The sequence below is a fragment of the Nomascus leucogenys genome, chromosome 22a, assembly GCF_006542625.1.
Source record: "Nomascus leucogenys isolate Asia chromosome 22a, Asia_NLE_v1, whole genome shotgun sequence".
NCBI lineage: Eukaryota > Metazoa > Chordata > Mammalia > Primates > Hylobatidae > Nomascus > Nomascus leucogenys.
Window position 1 is genome coordinate 117,432,113 of NC_044402.1, and position 18,056 is coordinate 117,450,168.

An 18,056-nucleotide genomic window follows, 5' to 3' on the forward strand; every position below is an offset into this window, starting at 1 on the left:
GATAGGGGTAATGAATGGTTGTGGAAGTTTGGAGAGAGCTTCCAGTTGAATATTCTTATGTCCTTGCTACTCACTCTGGTCTTTGGACCAGCAACATCAGCCCCAGCTGGGAGCTTCTCAGACATGCAGAATCTTGGGCCCACCCTGGACCTACAGAATTAGAGTGTGCATCTTATCCGGATCTCCTGGTGATTCCATCACATACAGTTGCAGAAGTATTATTGTATAGCTGGTGTAGTGTTGTTCTTCTGTGTTCTTGAAGGGAAATTCAACAAATAAAGGTCCAGTTTCTAGGACTATTGAAGGCTGTATCCCTCCTTCAACTTTTAGAAAAGTTTTTGTTCTAAAGCATTTTTGAGGATGATCCCTACTGATTGTGAAATTCAAGCTCTTTACATCTTTTTAGTAAAAACCTCCTGTGTGTTAGACCCGGAGACTTCATACCTAATTAATTTTAAAGATACTTGCCAGTGCTAATGGAAAAAAAAAGTATGGTGCTAATTGGTGAGTTTATTGATCCATCCTTGGTCCTTTTCACCAACATTCATACTCAGATTTTATTTTTTACAATATTTTAAGAGGTGGACTCATTGATCTGTTCCCAAGATTCCATGGCTGTTTGTGTCTTGATGTCACTCTGATGCCCTCGCTTGTGAGTGCCTTGCCTCCCGCTCCCAGGAGTCTACAGTCTAGGTAGAGGGATAAGATCATCCCCAACTCCTAAATTTTATGGGAGAGGAAAGCAAGCCCCAGGGAGATGTAGGTATTCTCCAATCTCAGGATCTGGCCTAGGCAAAAGGGTCAGGAGAGGTTGAGGTGCTAGGTCACAATGGGAGCCTGGGACTAGCTCTTTGCAGAGCAGGCAGGCACCGCCAGGGACATCTGTCTTCAAGTGTGGGGTCCACCTCTTCTGGTGTGGCATCCTGAGACTAAGGTCTGGGAAGCAGTCATGAGTCAAGATCAGACAGGCACAATGATCCCTAAAAGACCAGTCCAGACAGAGAAATGAGGGGTTATGCAATGTACTCAGGGCCTATAATTTACAGCATTTTAGATTCTTACAAGCCACCTGAGAGGTAGATTTTATGACTGGCATCCTACAGATAAGGAAGATGAAGTTAATGGAGGTTATAAAATTCACCGAAGATCACACAGCTAGAGAGTGGGCATTCAGATGCCGGCCCACTCACCCCAGTGCCTTTCTGCTTCATCCTATGTCATGCTGCCTCACTCCCTTCTGCCTGAGGTCAGGCCTGCTTACAGCGATGATGATGCTGGGCCATTGAAAGAGATGAAATGGCCCCAGTTGCAGGAGAGGAGGTGTGCAAAGCTTAAAATGAGGCGGGACTAATAGGTCAATCGAGGTCATAAAGTAATAAGAGTTGGCTCAGAAGGAGTCGGGCCCCTGGGTTTTGATTCTCAACCCTCTTGTACCATGATGCTAACTACTTCTGGAACACTGAGCTCAGGAATGGCTGGAGGGCTCAGCTGCAGGAGAAAGCTTATGTTTGGAGCGCCGTGGGAGGGACTGGGGAGAGAATGGAGAGAGGCTTGGTGGGGCCAGCCATGAGGAGAGGCAGGCTTTGTTGAAATAGCCAGCTTCCTCATGTACAGCCCAGTGAGGCAGATCAACCTGGAACCAAGGCCCATTGCTCCTAGAGGTCAGGAATTAAGACCCTTCCCTGCTTGGGTTCTTCTCCCAGCATAGGCCTGGAAGTGAGTGCTCAGATTGCAAAGCCAGAAAGTGAGAGATTTTTCAGGCTGCTGCTCTTCTCTTGTTTCAAAGGACAGAACCTTTGGGTGACCCCAACAGCCAAGCCCCAGGCCATGTCTGGCTTGCACCAGCTACCCCCAGAGCACAAAGTCTCCTCCCTGCTGCCATTTCTGGGCCTTCACCTCCTAAACATAGCCCTAAGCGTTTCTCCAGAACTTCCTGTTTGCCTGCAGCTGCACAGATGCAGATCCCACCCAAGGGTCATCTGGAGGAGGCTGGGTGAAAGGTGGGAGCTGGCTGTGTTCTCCATAGCTCCTTGGGGTTTTCTCCACCCACACGTGGGTCCCCTGGGCTTCGCCACTCCCAGTGGGCTCTGAGGCCAGTGGAGCAGAGGCCGAATATCCAAGTCAGCTCACATGAAGGTCAAGGTGACCCAAAAGGGCTTGTGGCCAAGATCCTTCATTTTTTTTTTTTTTTTGATTTTTCTCTTTTCCAAAAGTCCAAAGAAGTGATGACTTTAGGACATAGCGTTCTGGAGAAAACTGGAGAGGGAAACAAAGTCCTCCTTGGTTAGGGAGATGGAGAAAAAGCACACAGGGGGTGAGGCCTTTGGGTTTTCTGAAAGAGCGTCCCCGTGGTCAAAGACCCCTACACGTGCCTTGTAGGTGCTGGGCCTACAGGAACCGTAAACAGAGGGACAGAATAAATATTCCTGGGGTACAGAGACTACATCAATGCCAGTGTTGAAAAATTTCCAATATGTGGGTCTGGAAAATGTTCCTAGTGCAAAGCAGAGTTTTCCGGGCGTCTACCATTCCTTTACAACCTGTCTAAGAGGGCAGAGGCTGAAGTCACCAGGCGAGGATCTGTCTGCCGTGGCTAGTCTTGGGCTGTTCACCACATGCCTGTCCTGATGATTAATTAGATTGTTTCAGTGTTTAGAGTATTGTGAAGATATAGCACTGCATTAGAACATTGCATTGTATTGGTTTGGGGATAATACTGTCATGCAAATAACATGAAAACAAGCTTTTTAAGGTGAGGGTTCAGGAGCCCTGTGTAACTATTCTGAGTCTCTCTCCTCACTCTATCTCTCCTCAATTTGCTTCTGAAGGGACTTTGGTCCATGACAACATAAGGGAGGAGATAAGCAGGTTGATAAAATGGCAAACTTCTAAGGAGTCCAAGGAAAGAAGAATTTTGTCTACAAAGTTGTGTCAGCTATCACTGTTGGATTTTGGAGATTTTATCCAACATTCTCTGCTCTTTGATGCCCCAGGGGGCTGGCCCTTATGCTTTGTGTCACCTGGGGTCTCTTGTCTGCTGACTTCTGAATTTCGCCAATGAGAGCAACAGCAGGAGATTAGATAAATGATGGAATGTTTCTTCCCTGTGTCTGAGCCTGACAACAGCTGTGATCCTCCTAGTACAGATTTTACCAGGAGGTCCATTCACAACCATTCCTTCCCACACACAGTTTTGGCTGTCAGTGGGCTCCTGTCATGCTATTTTGCCCTTTTGCCTTCTCAGTCCTAAGGGTCTAAAGACCCCATTGGTAGGCTCTAGGTGTCTCTCCTCTGTAAATAATCCCTTTGACAAAGTCTTCATTTGGACCATCTGCAGGGATCTGTGTGGCTCCCTAATCATAACAAGTTTCCTGAGGGAAGTAAATGTTGCACACTTAGCATCATGGTATTCTAGTTTGTTCCTGACTGTTGACTTTGTCCTATGGGAGAGGTCATCTTTGTGCAAATTGGCAATCCATGAGAAGTGAGCTGTGCACAAGAGCATTTGAAGACTCATGACACAGTCACAGCAGGAAGTGGCAAGGCAGCAAGCTGTGAAGAGGCTTAAGGGGAAGATGGGGACCAGAGGCTGAGAAAAGATACAGATCATCCAGAGAGCAATTGTAATAGACACCGAGGTGAGCTGCTCAGATTGCGGGTGTGTGATCCACCAAGGAACCTCCAGCTGATGCTCCCTTCTGAGTCTGCCTCAGCAGGGAAATGCCATTTCTTACTGGCACAGCCCAGCCAGGTGGGGTATAAATGGTATAAAGGCCTGGCTATACTGCCTGATGGTTTGTTCAGCTCCTTCTTCTGTACAACCCTGCAGCCTCCCTCTTCAAGTACTGACCTCTAATAAACATCTTGCATTCAAACTCCGTCTCCACTCCCTGAGAACCCAACCTATGAGGCTGTTTGAAAGAATTTACAGCAAGAGCAGAAAAAGCACATTAAAATAATTAAACAATTTTTACTTTTTGGATTTATTTGATAGACTTCATGTGTTGCAAAGAGTGTTTACATTTTATACAGAGGCAGAGGAAGTCCCAAGGGGCATGAGAGCAGGGTGAGAGCCATGGCTGATGAGTTCTTTCAGAGATTTGAAGGAAGGAATCCAGATCAGATATGTGCGCAAACTTCTAGGAAGTTAGAGCTTCATTCAGTGACACTACAGACACATATAGGATTATTTGAGACTAATCTGAGTTTAGTTAGAGAAGCAAAGACAAACAAAAGTCACATTTAGGAGGTAAAATAGACATAACCATGGAGGATGAGGGTTATGAAGCATTTTCTCTATCCCTATTTGACAAAAAGGGAAACTGACAATGGAAAACTTTGAAGTATCTGTGTGCCTGACGGTAAGGAGAAATGTTTTTTACATGAACTTGAAAACAGCTCTGAATCAGCATGCGCATTCTTAGGGTTATGGAAGAGTGAGGACTTGAAATATTTTACCCCAATAAGTGAAATGACTTATCTGAAAAATGAACATGCTTTTTTATTGCATTTCTAGATTCTAACCCACAGGAACACCCTTTGCCACCCCTTAATAGGACCAACATCCTGGTACCCACACATTTGCATGAGGCTCAGACTTAATAGTGTCCTCTTCCCATGTCTCACACCCCTGACTGCTGGAAACTTCGTGTCTAACCTCATGCCCCCTCATTCCTTCCTGCTTATACCCTTTCCTGGTTACTTCCCCAGAAACCATGTGGGTGGTTGGTTCTTGAGTTTAAATATGAGTCTCATTTCTACCCTGGAGCTACCTCTGAGGCAACAGCAAACACAAGAAAAATACGATCCATCTCTGAGTGGGTGAATGTCATATCCTTGACCAGAGACATCATAAATTGTGTTACAACTCAGGGACAAGGTAAAGTGAGGGCTTAGGAATTTCCTAAATGAGCAGAACCAGCTCTATCCCTAAAGTCAGTTCTCTGTCAAATGATCAATAAGGCCTACTCAGACTGAGAAATTTCCTACTTCCAGGCACACTGGACTAAGGCTTATGACATGATACGAGGCAATATCCCACTCTTTAGTCTTGCCTACCTCAAGCCCAACATAGCTACCAAAATAACCTAAAGAAATCTAAACTCTCATCACTTCCACTGTTACTAATAGGATCCTTTACAAATAGTATGTTGGTCTCTGTCCAGAAGGTGTTCCCATCTCTTAGGCTGCTAATCCTGCTCATATGATCAATGAATTAAGAGCTTCTAAGAGCTCCTCCAGGTGATCTCTCTCTCTGGGCCAAGTCTTTAGATTTAGTTTAGCTTTCAACACCTCTGTGCTATAAGCTCTGACAAAAACAGCTTGCATCCTTTGGTTTAAGCTCTAACAAAAACAGCTTGAATCCTTTGGTTTATGCTAATGAATGCATTTCTCCCTTTTTTATCTCTTCTCCCTTTCCATGTTGGGGAGGGAGACAGCACACTGGGATGAAGACAAATACGGCAATAGTGTGTGGCCAGAGTAGGACTACCGTGGGAGGGAATTGGAGGACAAATTACTTTTGATATTTTCCAAGTCACATTTAATGGTTTCATACTGGCCAATTCTTCCCCAAACCCACCTAGCTCAGGAACTCAAGTCTTTCCAACCAAAAGATCAAAGTAAACATTTCTGCTTTCAAAGTTTTATTGAGATGTTGGGGAAAAACAGCCAACATATACGTTCTTCATTTCGTCACAACTGGCATTTGATCCACATTTCATAGGCTCCTCTCTGGCTTTGATCTAACATCAGGTCTCCTTGGCAGTTCCCCTTCTGCTGTTCTTGTTGCTGCTTGGTGCTGTGTGAAGCACACCAGGGCAGAGCCCGCTGGGGGCTCACAAGTGGGAGCGGTAATTGCGATTCGCTGTGGGAAAGGACAGGTTTGCAACAGAGACATGAATTAGAACATTCCCATCAATACTCTTATTGCTCAAATCTGCATTTAGTTATTGGAAATAATCTCAGGCCAAGATTTCAGGGTCCTGTGAGGGCTGCCTCCAAGAGGGAGGGCCTGGCATCAATGTGTGCCTAAGTTTGGCAGTCTCCTCCCCATCCCTCACTCACCGTCATCGCCCCGTTTCCTACTTTTCAGGTTGCCCTTACGGTATTTTCTTTTGCTGCCACCTCTCTTGACTCCCTTGTGAGGAGATCGGCTCTTGCTCCTCCTCATGCCATGACTCTTTAATTTGCGGCTGGTCGACATGGTAAGTTCTGCCAAAATGAGGGGCTTTGCAAGGCCAGGGGGCCAGGAGTCTGGGTATTTAAGGCCTTGGCCATTGTGACAGGGAAGGGGCATGGCTCAGCAGGTGGGCGGGGCTCTATTGTGCTGTCACTCACCTTTGCTGCACTTTGGTCATATATGTGAAATAAGGTGGTCATTTTCGTGCAGCTCAAGGGCCGCCCTCAGTTTTGAGGTCTTTTTTATGTTAAGTGAGGCTTTCCCAGAGAGGTGTTATTGAGAAACTGAATCCCAGCCCTGTGCCAGGCATCGGAGGAGTACAAGAGACCGTTCAAATATGCTTCTCCTGCCTGTAGGAAATGTAACAGTCATTGAGTGTGTATGTATGCATGACTGTTTAAGTCTCTCACAGCATCCGGAGATAATACATTTATTTCTGTAAGGACTTGACTCTAAAGAACCCAATTCAATATGATCAAAATAGAAATATTCCTTCTTTTTCATCTAGGTCAGGATTTCTCAGTCTTGGCACTGTTGACACAATGGGCAGGGTAACTTTTAGTGGGCTGTCTTGTGCATCCTAGGATGTTTGGCAACATCCCTGGCCATTACCCACTGGACACCAATGAAGCCTGGCAGCTATGACAACCCAAAATATTCCCAAACATTGCCACCTCTTTCTTTGGGAGGCTGGGGAAGTGAGGGAAAAAATGACTCTGGTTCAGAACAATTAACCTAATCATTTTCTAAAATTCAGTCACAGATATTGATCACATAGCATATGCCATACATTTAGGTGGTAGAAAATTAGTGGAGGATAAAAACATGTAGATACTGTGCTCATGGAACTCTCAGCCCACTGGGGAGAAATCCATTCATCAGATGTCTACATAAATCAGTGAATAAGTACTTAGGGAATCATTTTGGCTGGAGAAAGGCAGAGGGAAACTCCCTACGTGGTATAGGATGAGGCTGGAAGGAGAGACAGCGATCAAACCATGATCAAGTACATTGGGAAGCCTTTAAAAATATTAAGAGGATGGCATGTGAGATTAGAGGGTGCCAGGTGGGTGATGTATTGACTGGAGGAGCTGTGTAAAGGGAGATGCTACTGTCAGCATCAGTGGTTCAGTAGAAAGAAAGATTTGATGATGGTTTAGGTCTGGCCAGGAAAGGTGTTGATTGAGATCTAAAGTAGACAAGAGACCAAGGTTTGGTGATGGATTGAATTTGGGAGGTGAAAGCAGATGGTGTCCAGGGTGTGGCTTTTGTTCCTGTATAATGCAGTTATCTGGATGCTGGTGCCATTCACGGGGATAAAGGCCAGACATGGGGAGAGTGATGATCATGTACTTGGTATAAGACATACTGGTTTTGAAGTGACTTTGACACTTACAAATAGATATATTGAATGATTATTGGTGTATAAGTCATCCAGCCTTTCCTTTTTCCTCCATTATACCTCATAGTAAATGCTTTGCTTTTGAAAATATTTCTTTTTTTTTTTTTTGAGTCCGAGTCTTGCTCTTTTGCCCAGGCTGGAGTGCAGTGGTGCAATCTCGGCTCACTGTAACATCTGCTTCCTGTGTTCCAGCAATTCTCCTGCCTCAGTGTCCTGAGTAGCTGGGATTACAGGCATGTGCCACCATGCCCTGCTAATTTTTGTATTTTTAGTAGAGACAGGGTTTCGCCATGTTGGCCAGGCCAGTCTTGAACTCCTGATCTCAGGTGATCTTTCCACCTTGGCCTCCCAAAGTGCTGGGATTACAGGCGTGAGCCACTGTGCCCACCTCATTGGGATTTCTATAGAACTTGTTGGCTATTTCTTCCATTTGTCCCTCCTTCTCTCTCCACTGCCATTATCCTCACTCAAGAACTGAGCATCTTGTGTGCAGGAGATCCTTAGCAAAAGTTGGTTGAATAGAAGAGCGAATGTAGTTCAAGCCTCACTCCCTGGTTTTCTGATATCTATAGATGGCAAATTGAGTTTTGAAACCCAGATTCTTTGAATAGCCACCATATGTGACACTTTCCATTTTCCTGCTTCCAGGCAGGTCTCTCTGGAGACCTTCTGTTGGTGACTTGTTGGTGACTTTTATTCACACGATGAAGCAGTTCTATAAAACAGACTGCTGGCTTGCTTGTTGGTACTCCAGACCTTCTGTGTCCACTCAAGTCTGGTTGTTTCTCCTACAAACATGCCCCCGTGAAAGCAGGGACCTCTGTGAAAGCAGGAATTGAGAAATTGGGCTCACTACTGAATATTCCCTGGGAGTTCATCAGTCCTGCCACAGAATAGAAGCTCAGTAATTATTTGTGAAATACATTTGGTCAATGAATAAAAAGTCCTTCTTTTATTTTTCTAACTATCCTGTTCCTTCCTATTTTGCCCCACATCTCTAAGGAAGACTTCCAACTTACCAAATTTTCACTGTCCTTTGAAACTTCTTCAAAGTTTGTTGTCCATATAATATTGGCTTTAAAGTCTAGACAACCAACCCTAACTGTGTGAAATCGTGTTTTACGCCTGCATTGCCAGCCATGTGTGTCAGACTGGTTTCAACAGGAGGCGGTGTGTCTTTGTTCTGGTCCTGACTGGACTTCTCTGGACGTCAGCTCCCTTACTCTAAAAATAAGCAGGCTGGGCTAGGTGATCTCTGAAATGATCTGATTTTGGCGATAGCCTCCTTCTCGTTAGGGACTGTACCTTTTATTTCTACTGCATTTTCCGCAGGTACTAGCATGGCCCACACTAGGTGGTCAGTAAATATTTGTTCAGTCTAGCTGCTTTGGTATATTATGAGGACAGACAGTTCAACACAATCACAGTGACTTTGCACAAGTGGGGGCATTTCAAGGCAGGGAAGAGAGAAGACATTGTCCTCACAACAGGTCCTCTGGTGCTCTGTGCCCACCTCTCATGCCTGAAACCATTGGCTAAAATGTTTACAGAGGAACTGGCCTCTTTGGTTTGAGAGGCATTTTTCTGGATGGTCCTGAAGGCTGGATACTATTTCTCTCCCCAATCCCTCCCACCCCCAAAAGACCTGCTCTGCCAAGGAGAAGCTGAGATCACAGGGAAGAAGGCAGCCAGACTTGGGAACTGATGAAGAAACAAACAAAAAGTCCCCTTTGCCTAGAGTTGAGGAGCAGTTCTGGTTCCAGACAACCATGTTAAGAAACTTGAGCAGCAGAAAACTCAGTGGGGGTTGGGAAAGGCGATTCACAGGCCACTCAAGAGTGGGGTGTGGGGGGTGTTTGGGTTGGCTCCTATATCGGACCTACTGGAGTGAGGACGGAGCAGGGCTGAGCGTTGGTCTCTGCTGCCTGTCTCTGTTTCTCTTTCCATTTCTGCCCCATTGTTGCTCAAGCTAGTGGCAATTTAGATAGAGCCTAGTGAGCTACTTCTAACCTTTAGCAGGTCCAGGATGAGGCCTTTCCTTGAGAATATCTGTTAATCCAGTCTCCTCAATGTCTCACCATTTTTTTTTTCTGCTATCTTTGCACAGAGAGGACATATAAGTGACTTCAAATAACTCAGCATAGGACTAACAGGGACAGCCCCATAAACCTGTTTCCTTTACACCTTAGCTTCCCTGGTGGGACTCAGCTTTTTTTTTCCCTTGATGAAAGGAAATGCCTATGTTCTGAACATTTTTGGCACAGAAAGAGAGAGAACTAAATTCCCGGCCCTTTGAGAAGAGACACCATCAGCCTTTTCTTTTCTTAGTGCTCAGTGAGGTCTTGCCTGGAGAAAGGTGAATGGACAGGATGATGTCTGTATCTCCTAGGTGGGTAGCCAGGGTTGCAGTGCAGGAAAGGGCTTGGAGGCCAGTGCTCTCACTGGTCCCTTTCCTAGGCTAGGAAGGATAGCCTTAGGGTGTCACAATTTTGGAAGTCAGATCTCTAGTTAGATTCCATGTCACCTCTTCAATTCAAACTCACTCCATTAATTTTCCGGGGGAGTCCAGTGGATGCCTTCATAGGGCTGGATCCTCTCAGCAGGCTGAGACTTGGGGCTTATGAAGAGGGAACATGGAAAAGTTGCTGACAGTCCTTACACATGTCGATGACTCAGTCTGAATCCCTCTCTGAAATCTAAGTCTCTCCAGATGTTGACCTCAGCTGGGAAGCGGGGACCCTTTACCCTTTTCACATGCACACCCTATCTTCTCTACTGTTGTTGCTGCTGCTGTTCAAACAGGCCAAAGGGGCTTGGGGACAGGCTGGAGGAGGGGAAAGTGGCTGAGAGAGGTGCCTCACCAAGGGGCAGAGTTATCTGAACTCAGAACACATTCACTGTCTTCTTAAAGAGGCCAGAGACCAAGGCCAAGAGGTGGTTTGCAGAGCAAAAGGGAGGAAGGATCTTAACTCCGTTCGTCTTTTTTCATCCAGTTCTGGAGGTAAGGGAGCATCCTGGTTCTGAGGATGGCCTGGAGTCTGCCTGAGGATTTGGTGGTGTTCTTTCCCATTTTTCCATCAGGCTTCTCTCCTATTCTTTCTGCTGCATTCTCAAATTGTTTTTCAGTAAACAGTTTCTGTTTTTTTCAGGGGGAGAGAGATTGGGGTGCTTAAAGTGGGAGATTTATCACAAGAGCAGTGCTTATGGGAGGCTCTTAAGGTGTACCTTGTCCTGCTCCTTTGGGAGCCAAGAGGCTTATCTCAGGGGCCACACCTGGGCAGTGGAAGAGTCAGGATAGCGACAAGTTTGCCGACCCCAGGCCAAGGACTGCCTGCTGCACCACAGTGCCTTCCCTACTCAACTTATAAACAAACCTGTCCTTGAGTCTCCACTCTATTAGCCTTTTCTTTTATGCATGCCTGCTATGAGCACAGTGAAGGAACCTAATATTAAAGAGGGAGAACTGGAAAAAGTAGTCATTCTTAAAGGCAGGGCATGAATTTGGAGGACCTCTGGACAGCTTTCAAGTTCTCATTTTGAGAGCACTCAAACTTTTGTTTGCTTTTAATTATTTTTGGACTTCTGAAAATTGACTATTTCTGTTCCTTTTGTCTTTCCAAGTCTCACTAATAATAAAACTACATGGTATAATGGTGCATAAAGAAAATTCAAATTGTGTGCTTCAGAGGGTTCTAAATAAAGTTTTCACATTGACCACTAGCCATTTTTCTGCCTTCCTTAATCCCCATCTATAACATAGTAATAAAAAAGATGTCCTTTTCCAGAATACACTGGAAATATAGTTCCATTCAGCTGTTAAGATAAAAGTAGGGCTGCATCCCAGGGTGTTAGAAAAGGGTGTTATGGCACAAAAATATCACACATATTAAAATCATTTGGCCTCATGTGGTCAAGAATAATATGTTTTAATTCATCCACCAACTGGAGTAAGGAACTTCGAGTTGGAGCATTGCTAGAGAACAATTTTATAATAAATAGGCCTTGAGATGAAGGGTAACAGACAAAGTCACAAATCATAGGCAAAGTGAGATCTCAAACCTAGATCTCTTAATCTCCAGTCCAGGCTTCATGCCACTATACAATGATGCACCACAATTATAATTTCTGGCCTCTTTTTATTTTCTGTGCATTTGGTCTGCTTTTCTCTTCTCCCCTTGTATGCTAAGAGCCATGTGCAAGGGCCTTGGCCCTCTTAAAATCATCCCACCTGCCAAGGGCCATCAGTTCACTGAGTTTTAGGGCACCTGACCCTTTGAAAGGGGGGAAAGAGTTGCCATCAAGGGGGTAAAAGGACCACAGAGACAGGCTGAGGTTGCCACACATGAAGGTCAATGGCTTCATAATTGATGATTTCATAGCATTGTGACCATCAGGCTGGTAGAGTGCATTGGATACAGGAGATCTGACTAACTTTACTGACCAAGGCTGGGCCAAGAGAGAGCATCACAATCAGCCCTGCCTCTTTGACTTGGCTTGCCAAGCCTCTACTTCCTAGTCTTAGTGGTGATTGAGGGAGAAGAACAGGCAGATTCAAAACATAATTTTACTACATGTCCTGAAACTCTTGAGAGACAGAGCTGGCAATGAAGGCTTGCTTGACAGTGTCGCTGTCAGGTTTCTGCATTGTTCTTTGGGGCAGAATTCTCATATTTGGAGATCTCAAAAAGTAGATTTAGTTGTATTTATACTAAATAAAAAGAAAAAAGTAGATCTTTTGCTGTTTTTTCTAATTCTAAAGTTCTGTGGTCCAAAGCACAAAGGTTTAGTAACACTTCCTTCTTCATTACATTCTTGTTTTGGGGGAGCAGATGGGACTTGCCTGGAGAAATGTTCAAAGCAAAGCCTTTGTTTTTAGTAAGGACCAAAGAAAGACCCAGATGCTTTTGAGTGTGGTAGTAATCAGATTTTAATGAACAAGAAATTCCAGATACTTGGTAGCCTTATTATTATTATTATTATTATTATTTTTTTTTTTTTTGGTGGGGAGGAAATGTGGTAGGTCATACCATGGAGATGTTCTGGGGTTCTAGTAAGGACTGTGTCACCATGCAGAAATATTTGTTTTCTAAGACTACTGCAAGAGTGAAAGTGCACTTTCTTTATGCTGCAAGACAGGAAAGACAAAACTGAGGTTTAAAAGTCCCTGGTTAGAGCAGGAGAGCCTCAGGAAGTTCTTCAGATGGGCACACAGGCTAACCTGACATTTTCCAAATTTTCCCTTATGATTTTGTTACCTCTTTGGCTCTGGTTTGGCCTAGCCTACTTGCTACTTCCTGTGACATCTGCTTTCTTGCTGGTGTGACTAGCTGGGGCTGGTGTTGTGGGCAGTAAAGGAATTTACCAAGACAATCATAGGTAAAGAAAGGCAGATTTATTAGACAAAGTATGAACGTATGTTGCAAGAAAGCAATGGGCAGCACAGCAGAGAAGGGGCTGTCTGCAAAGAGGCAGGGGCTAGAGGGGAGTTTTATAGGATTTATGTGCAGAATGAGGTTGTGCTGCTGGGTCCATGTGGGGAAGGAGGTCATTATGCCCACAGGTTGTTTGTGTTTAGCCATTTCTCAGAACAATTGTTTATTGTTCTCCTCCAGCCTGGTTCTGGCCCTCCCCCCATCTTGCGCCCTTTCCTTGTTGTTGCTTATTAGGACTCCACATGCTCCAGATAAAAAAAATTATGTCTCCCCAGAACCAGCTACATAATTTGTGAAGTCCAATGCAAAATGAATATGCTAGCCTCTTGCTAAAAAATTATTAAGAATTTCAAGATGGTGACAGAAGAGCATAAATCTGGGATCAGTGTGGGTAAGTGGGCACAAGACCGTTTGTGATGCACAGGTCCCATGACTATGAAGCCCACTCTGTCTCTCCTGCCTCACTTAAGACACTACTTATGGCAAATACCAGATAACTAAATTGAAAATTCCCTATCTTGTTTACCTTTATAGTCCAGGAAAGCTGGTCAAATCTCCTATTCATAATGGGAGATTCATGAATACTTGCAAATGACTTGCTTCATACTGAGGCTGTGCCATTTGCCTGAGAATGGACTTAGCCTCTTCATTACTGGCTCCATGACCATCTCCCCTCTCCCCTCCTCACACACATCCTCCATCCATAGCTGGTACTACTCCTGTCTTCACTCCTCCTACTCTTACCCTCAAGCCTTGCCAATCGCTGCCCTCTTCCTCTTCCTTCTCCTTGCTCTCCTTTAGTGGTACTTTCTTCTATGCTCCTGTAGGAAACCGGCTGATTCCTGGGGTACATGCAGCTCTGCTGTATCCTAGTGTGACTGAATGCACACACTTAGTGCTCATACTTACTGCTGGGAGATGTTAGGGGCCTGAAGGGGGCTTTCCAGTCATTTGCCTGAAGATTGTATTCCCAGCTCTGAGACAGAAGGAGCCCAGCTGCAGAGAATCTAGGCCACTGTGACTTGGTCTTCCCCTCTCTGGGATATCACAAAGTCCATATGAGGTCAGTGAACCAATCTACAAGAGAAGGGCTGAGCAGGGGACCTGAGATGATTTCCTCCAATATTTAGTCAGACTGATTTTCTGGATCCAAGCTTCTCAACTTACTAAATGTGGGCAAATAATTATATTGCTCCCAGCCTTAAAAATCTTCAGTAAGTTAAAGAGAGAAGGACTCAGGCTTAATGGCAATCCTGTTGTCTTACCAATGAGTAGACTAAACACCTAGTTGGAGATCACCTCCTTACTGGCTCAGAGCTTCAGGAAATCGCTCAAGGGTGTGCAAATGCTAAACAGTAGAGCTGGGATTTAGATCCACATCTACTTAATTTTAGTGCATGTGCTCTAACTGCTGCCACAAAAAGGATGCAGAGGAAGATGATCAGTTACCCGGAGGGTGATATCTTTGACTTAATGTTCACCATAAAGACAGCTATCAACAAAAGACTTGAATTCTAACTTGTTATCTATTGTAGCAAAGTGCCTGCAATATGGTAAGTTCTTTAGTGATATTAAGCCATTTAACCCAAGCTAGCAATGGAGTTGGAGAAGAAGGGGTGAGTTACAAAATACTGACATGATTTACGTGGAGGGATAAAGTTTTAATCCTAGACTTCTGCCCTAAGTGAATAGTGAATGACTGATGAGTAGATGCAGGAGCAGGAAATAGATGTGAACAGAAAAAAACTGGTTTTAGTTTTGCATAGGTTGAATGTCTACCAGACAGGTCCCCAAGGATGCCCTGTGGACAAATTGGATAGAGGCATCTGTAGCTCAGAGGAGCAATTGAGGCTGGGGATGTAGTTTTGGACACTGGCAAGGTAGAGTTTTGTGTGGTTGAATCTCCAAGGGCAGGTAAGATGCTCTAGAGACAAAGTTCTGGGATTTATCAGCCATTTGGATGTTTCAGAGGAGAGAGCAGGGCAAGGAGACTGAGAGAACAGAAGAAAACTCAGGAAAGAGTGGGGCTGAAAGTAAGGCATGCAAAACTGGAAGCTGTGACACTTGAGGTGGTCAGAGCACTTTTAGGGGACCTACTAAGTGTCAGGCACTGTGTGAGCGCTTGAGGAACCTCATCTCATTTCTGTGTCCTTACCTTAGGTGACTCCTGCAGAGCATCTGACAATCAGAGAAGAGTTAGAATACATTAAGCTCAGCATCACATATGTAGTTTAAATACAACTCCACCTCCTTCTCTTTCTTTCTCTTCTTTTCTGCCTTTGTTGCCCTACCCAGGATTAAAACCTTAGGACTTATGTTAAAAGAATGACAAGAGAACTGTAGCATTCTCTGCCTCTTGGGCATCTGCAAGGGGTGGGATATTAGAGGGACACTGGGGGATGCTTGGATGATTACCTCCATCCCTCCACCCACTATGACCTCAATGTGAAGTTGGCCTTCTTGAAGTGGGTGAATCACTACAGCCCTTGTTCAGGAAGTGTGTTTGAAACCAGGCTTTTAAGGAAGAGAGGAGATGACATTTCTTGGGAACTTCCTGCCAACCTGACCCTTCTGGTTGGCACCACCCAGAGCTTCATTACTTAGGCTTGAAGCCCAGGTGTGTTGTTGGGCTTTTCCCCCTTTATGAGGCCCATGTTTCCATGATGCCAGGTGTTGCCCAGTGAAACAAGATGTAGACGTTTCGACTACAGCATTTCAATTTCCATATCCCCATCCCCAACCCCAACCTGGCTTTTTAGCCATGTCCTTTATTATTTCCTTCAGGCAACCTCTGTTATAATCAAACTGGGTTATTTAGAAAGTAGAAAAAGTACAGGTGTTCATAGGAAATTCAGTGATTTGTACTATTTTTTTTCATCTTCACCTGTCAAACTTCCATATGTGCTTCAAGACTCAAAACAAAGGCCCTATACTCTATGGTTACTTCTTCATTTGGTCACATTTTATATCTACCAATAGAAGATGCCTTCTCTGGCCAGATATCAAGCTTCTTGAAGTTGAAGCTATATTTCTTTGGGGCTCTAGGGGATAGGGCAGGGGTAGTAGATTTAAAAAATGAACTGGACTAGAGCTTTAAATTCCACATTTTGGGTACTTAGAGTAGAACTTGGGGGAGGGGCAGGGGGGAAAGATTACAAAGGGAGCACAGTAGAAAGTACTTATTATCTTGATTTGTAGTAATGGTTTATGGGTGTATACCTAGGTCAAAACTTATCAAATTGTACACTTAAAATATGTGCAGTTTATTATATATCAATTATACTTCAATAAATCATTTAAAAAGGTACATTGTTCAAATCCTCCCTCAAGAGCTCTTTCTAGAAGTAAGGCAATGAAACCAGGAATGTATGCCTAAATGTGTCAGCAGACGAAGGCTTTAAAAATGCTAGACTTGTGTTTGAAAGGCATAGAGAATTTTGCTTGGTTTCTGTAATTCATGGGGGTTCCTATGGGCTGGCTGATAGGCAGCCAGCTGATTTAAGGAGTCCTACTAGGCATTTTCTTAATTTTATCCAACATTTCAGTACTGTCCCAACCACTCAACCAAGCTCTCATGTTGACTTTCAGCCATTGTGACAAGGCACCATCAATCATCATGTCCCTTTACCAGGAGGGCCCGTGTCATAAGTCACTATATAAAGGGAATGATGAGTGGACTGCTTTGGACAAATGGACTTGGGGTAGGAGAGAGGGACAACAGTGGGAGCAGGTAGATCTTGCTGTTTCAACCAAAACCTCATGCTGACCAGAGTTGAGGAACAGAAGATGGTGAAGGCCTGCAGTTACAGGTGTTTAGCATGTCATCTGAAATATTCCCCACAGAGGCAAAAAAAAAAAAAAAAAAGGAAATTATCTCTGAAAAGGAACAGGAAGACAAGGTATTGATGACATTTTCTGATTACAGAGGGGACTCTCAGGACTAAGGAATTGTCACCCATGCTTGGCTAATCTCCCAAACTGTCATGCCTCTGTCAAAAGCAAAGATCGCCTATCACCTTCTAAAGACTGGCCCCAGTACTTCTCTAACAATCCGTTCCCTCACTGACACCCACCCACCAATAAAAAACAACCACCCAACTCTCTCCCTGCTTCCCCATGAGTCCTGTGAAGAGCCAGGATTTCTGTGCTCATGGCTTATCTTCTTTGTGCTGTAGAGCCTCCTTCTAATCTTGTCCATGCAGTAAAGAGAGATCACACAAATCCTGGACCTACCTCTTTGAGGTGGGACTCTTGAACTCTGTATTTGATGGAATCTCTGGGAAACTGAGTTGGGAAGGTCTCTATATGAAAAACACATGGGTTCTTGGAGTGTACATCTTTAATTTTCTTATTTGTCTCTTTAGTTAGCAGAATATGTCAATGTTTTGGTTGAAGAAGCTGCTTGAATCTGGGCTTTTCTGTGCCATGTGTTCTCCCACGGCCACCACAAAGAAGGGCTTTTGGTGCAGGCCCAAGACCACCATAATCATCATTGATTATTCCTCTCCACGCCAGTGTCTCTAAATAATCTTTCTCTTCTTTCTCTGACAAAGGTGTTTTTGAGTGTTACTGTTTAGCTGAAGAGTGACGTTGAGTGACCTTAGTACCCTAGCCCTTCTTGTAATCAGATGGGTGTTGTAAGCAGAGGGAGAACCATGTGAGTCAGGAGGAAATATGTAGTTTACCTTTTTTTTTTTCCTGTTTGAAAGATTTACTATGATGTTTGTGGTTGGGCTTTGGTTTGGGATAAATTGAGATGATTTCTGGATATGATAAGGGCTTATTTGGTTTGATAGACCATCTAAACAAGGCCAGTGCAGGCTGAGCCAGGTGAACCACCAGATCACCATCAGCTCACACTTCTCATTCATTTGTTAGCAGAAATGAAGATGCTTGCTTTCCTAGAAACAAGCCCAGGTCATCCATCATGAAGTCCAGGAATTGTAAATGTGAGGAAGTGCAAAGACACAACATACGCTTACAAAGGCATATGTGCATTTGGAATTCTTTAAAGGACAACATCCTCGAGCTTCTCCTGGTA

At 44.4% G+C, this 18,056-nt stretch overlaps 1 protein-coding gene and 2 long non-coding RNA genes across 3 annotated transcripts; 1 reads left to right on the plus strand and 2 right to left on the minus strand.

The window, feature by feature from the left end:
• Positions 1-5,628: 5,628 nt before the first annotated feature.
• TNP1 (transition protein 1) lies at positions 5,629-6,235 on the minus strand. The gene is made up of 2 exons (XM_003254059.3): positions 6,067-6,235; positions 5,629-5,866 (listed from the first exon to the last, which is right to left on the minus strand). Exons 1-2 carry the CDS (start codon positions 6,203-6,205, stop codon positions 5,838-5,840), a joined length of 168 nt encoding a protein of 55 aa, XP_003254107.1. The 5' UTR covers positions 6,206-6,235; the 3' UTR covers positions 5,629-5,837.
• Positions 6,236-12,492: 6,257 nt separating this feature from the next.
• On the minus strand, positions 12,493-13,992 carry LOC101177117. Its single transcript, XR_180154.2, has 2 exons — positions 13,760-13,992; positions 12,493-12,708 (listed from the first exon to the last, which is right to left on the minus strand). It is a non-coding gene; the product is annotated as an uncharacterized LOC101177117 (long non-coding RNA).
• Positions 13,993-16,420: 2,428 nt separating this feature from the next.
• Positions 16,421-17,563, plus strand: LOC105738155. Its single transcript, XR_001113909.2, has 2 exons — positions 16,421-16,914; positions 17,380-17,563. It is a non-coding gene; the product is annotated as an uncharacterized LOC105738155 (long non-coding RNA).
• The last annotated feature ends 493 nt before the right edge of the window (positions 17,564-18,056 follow it).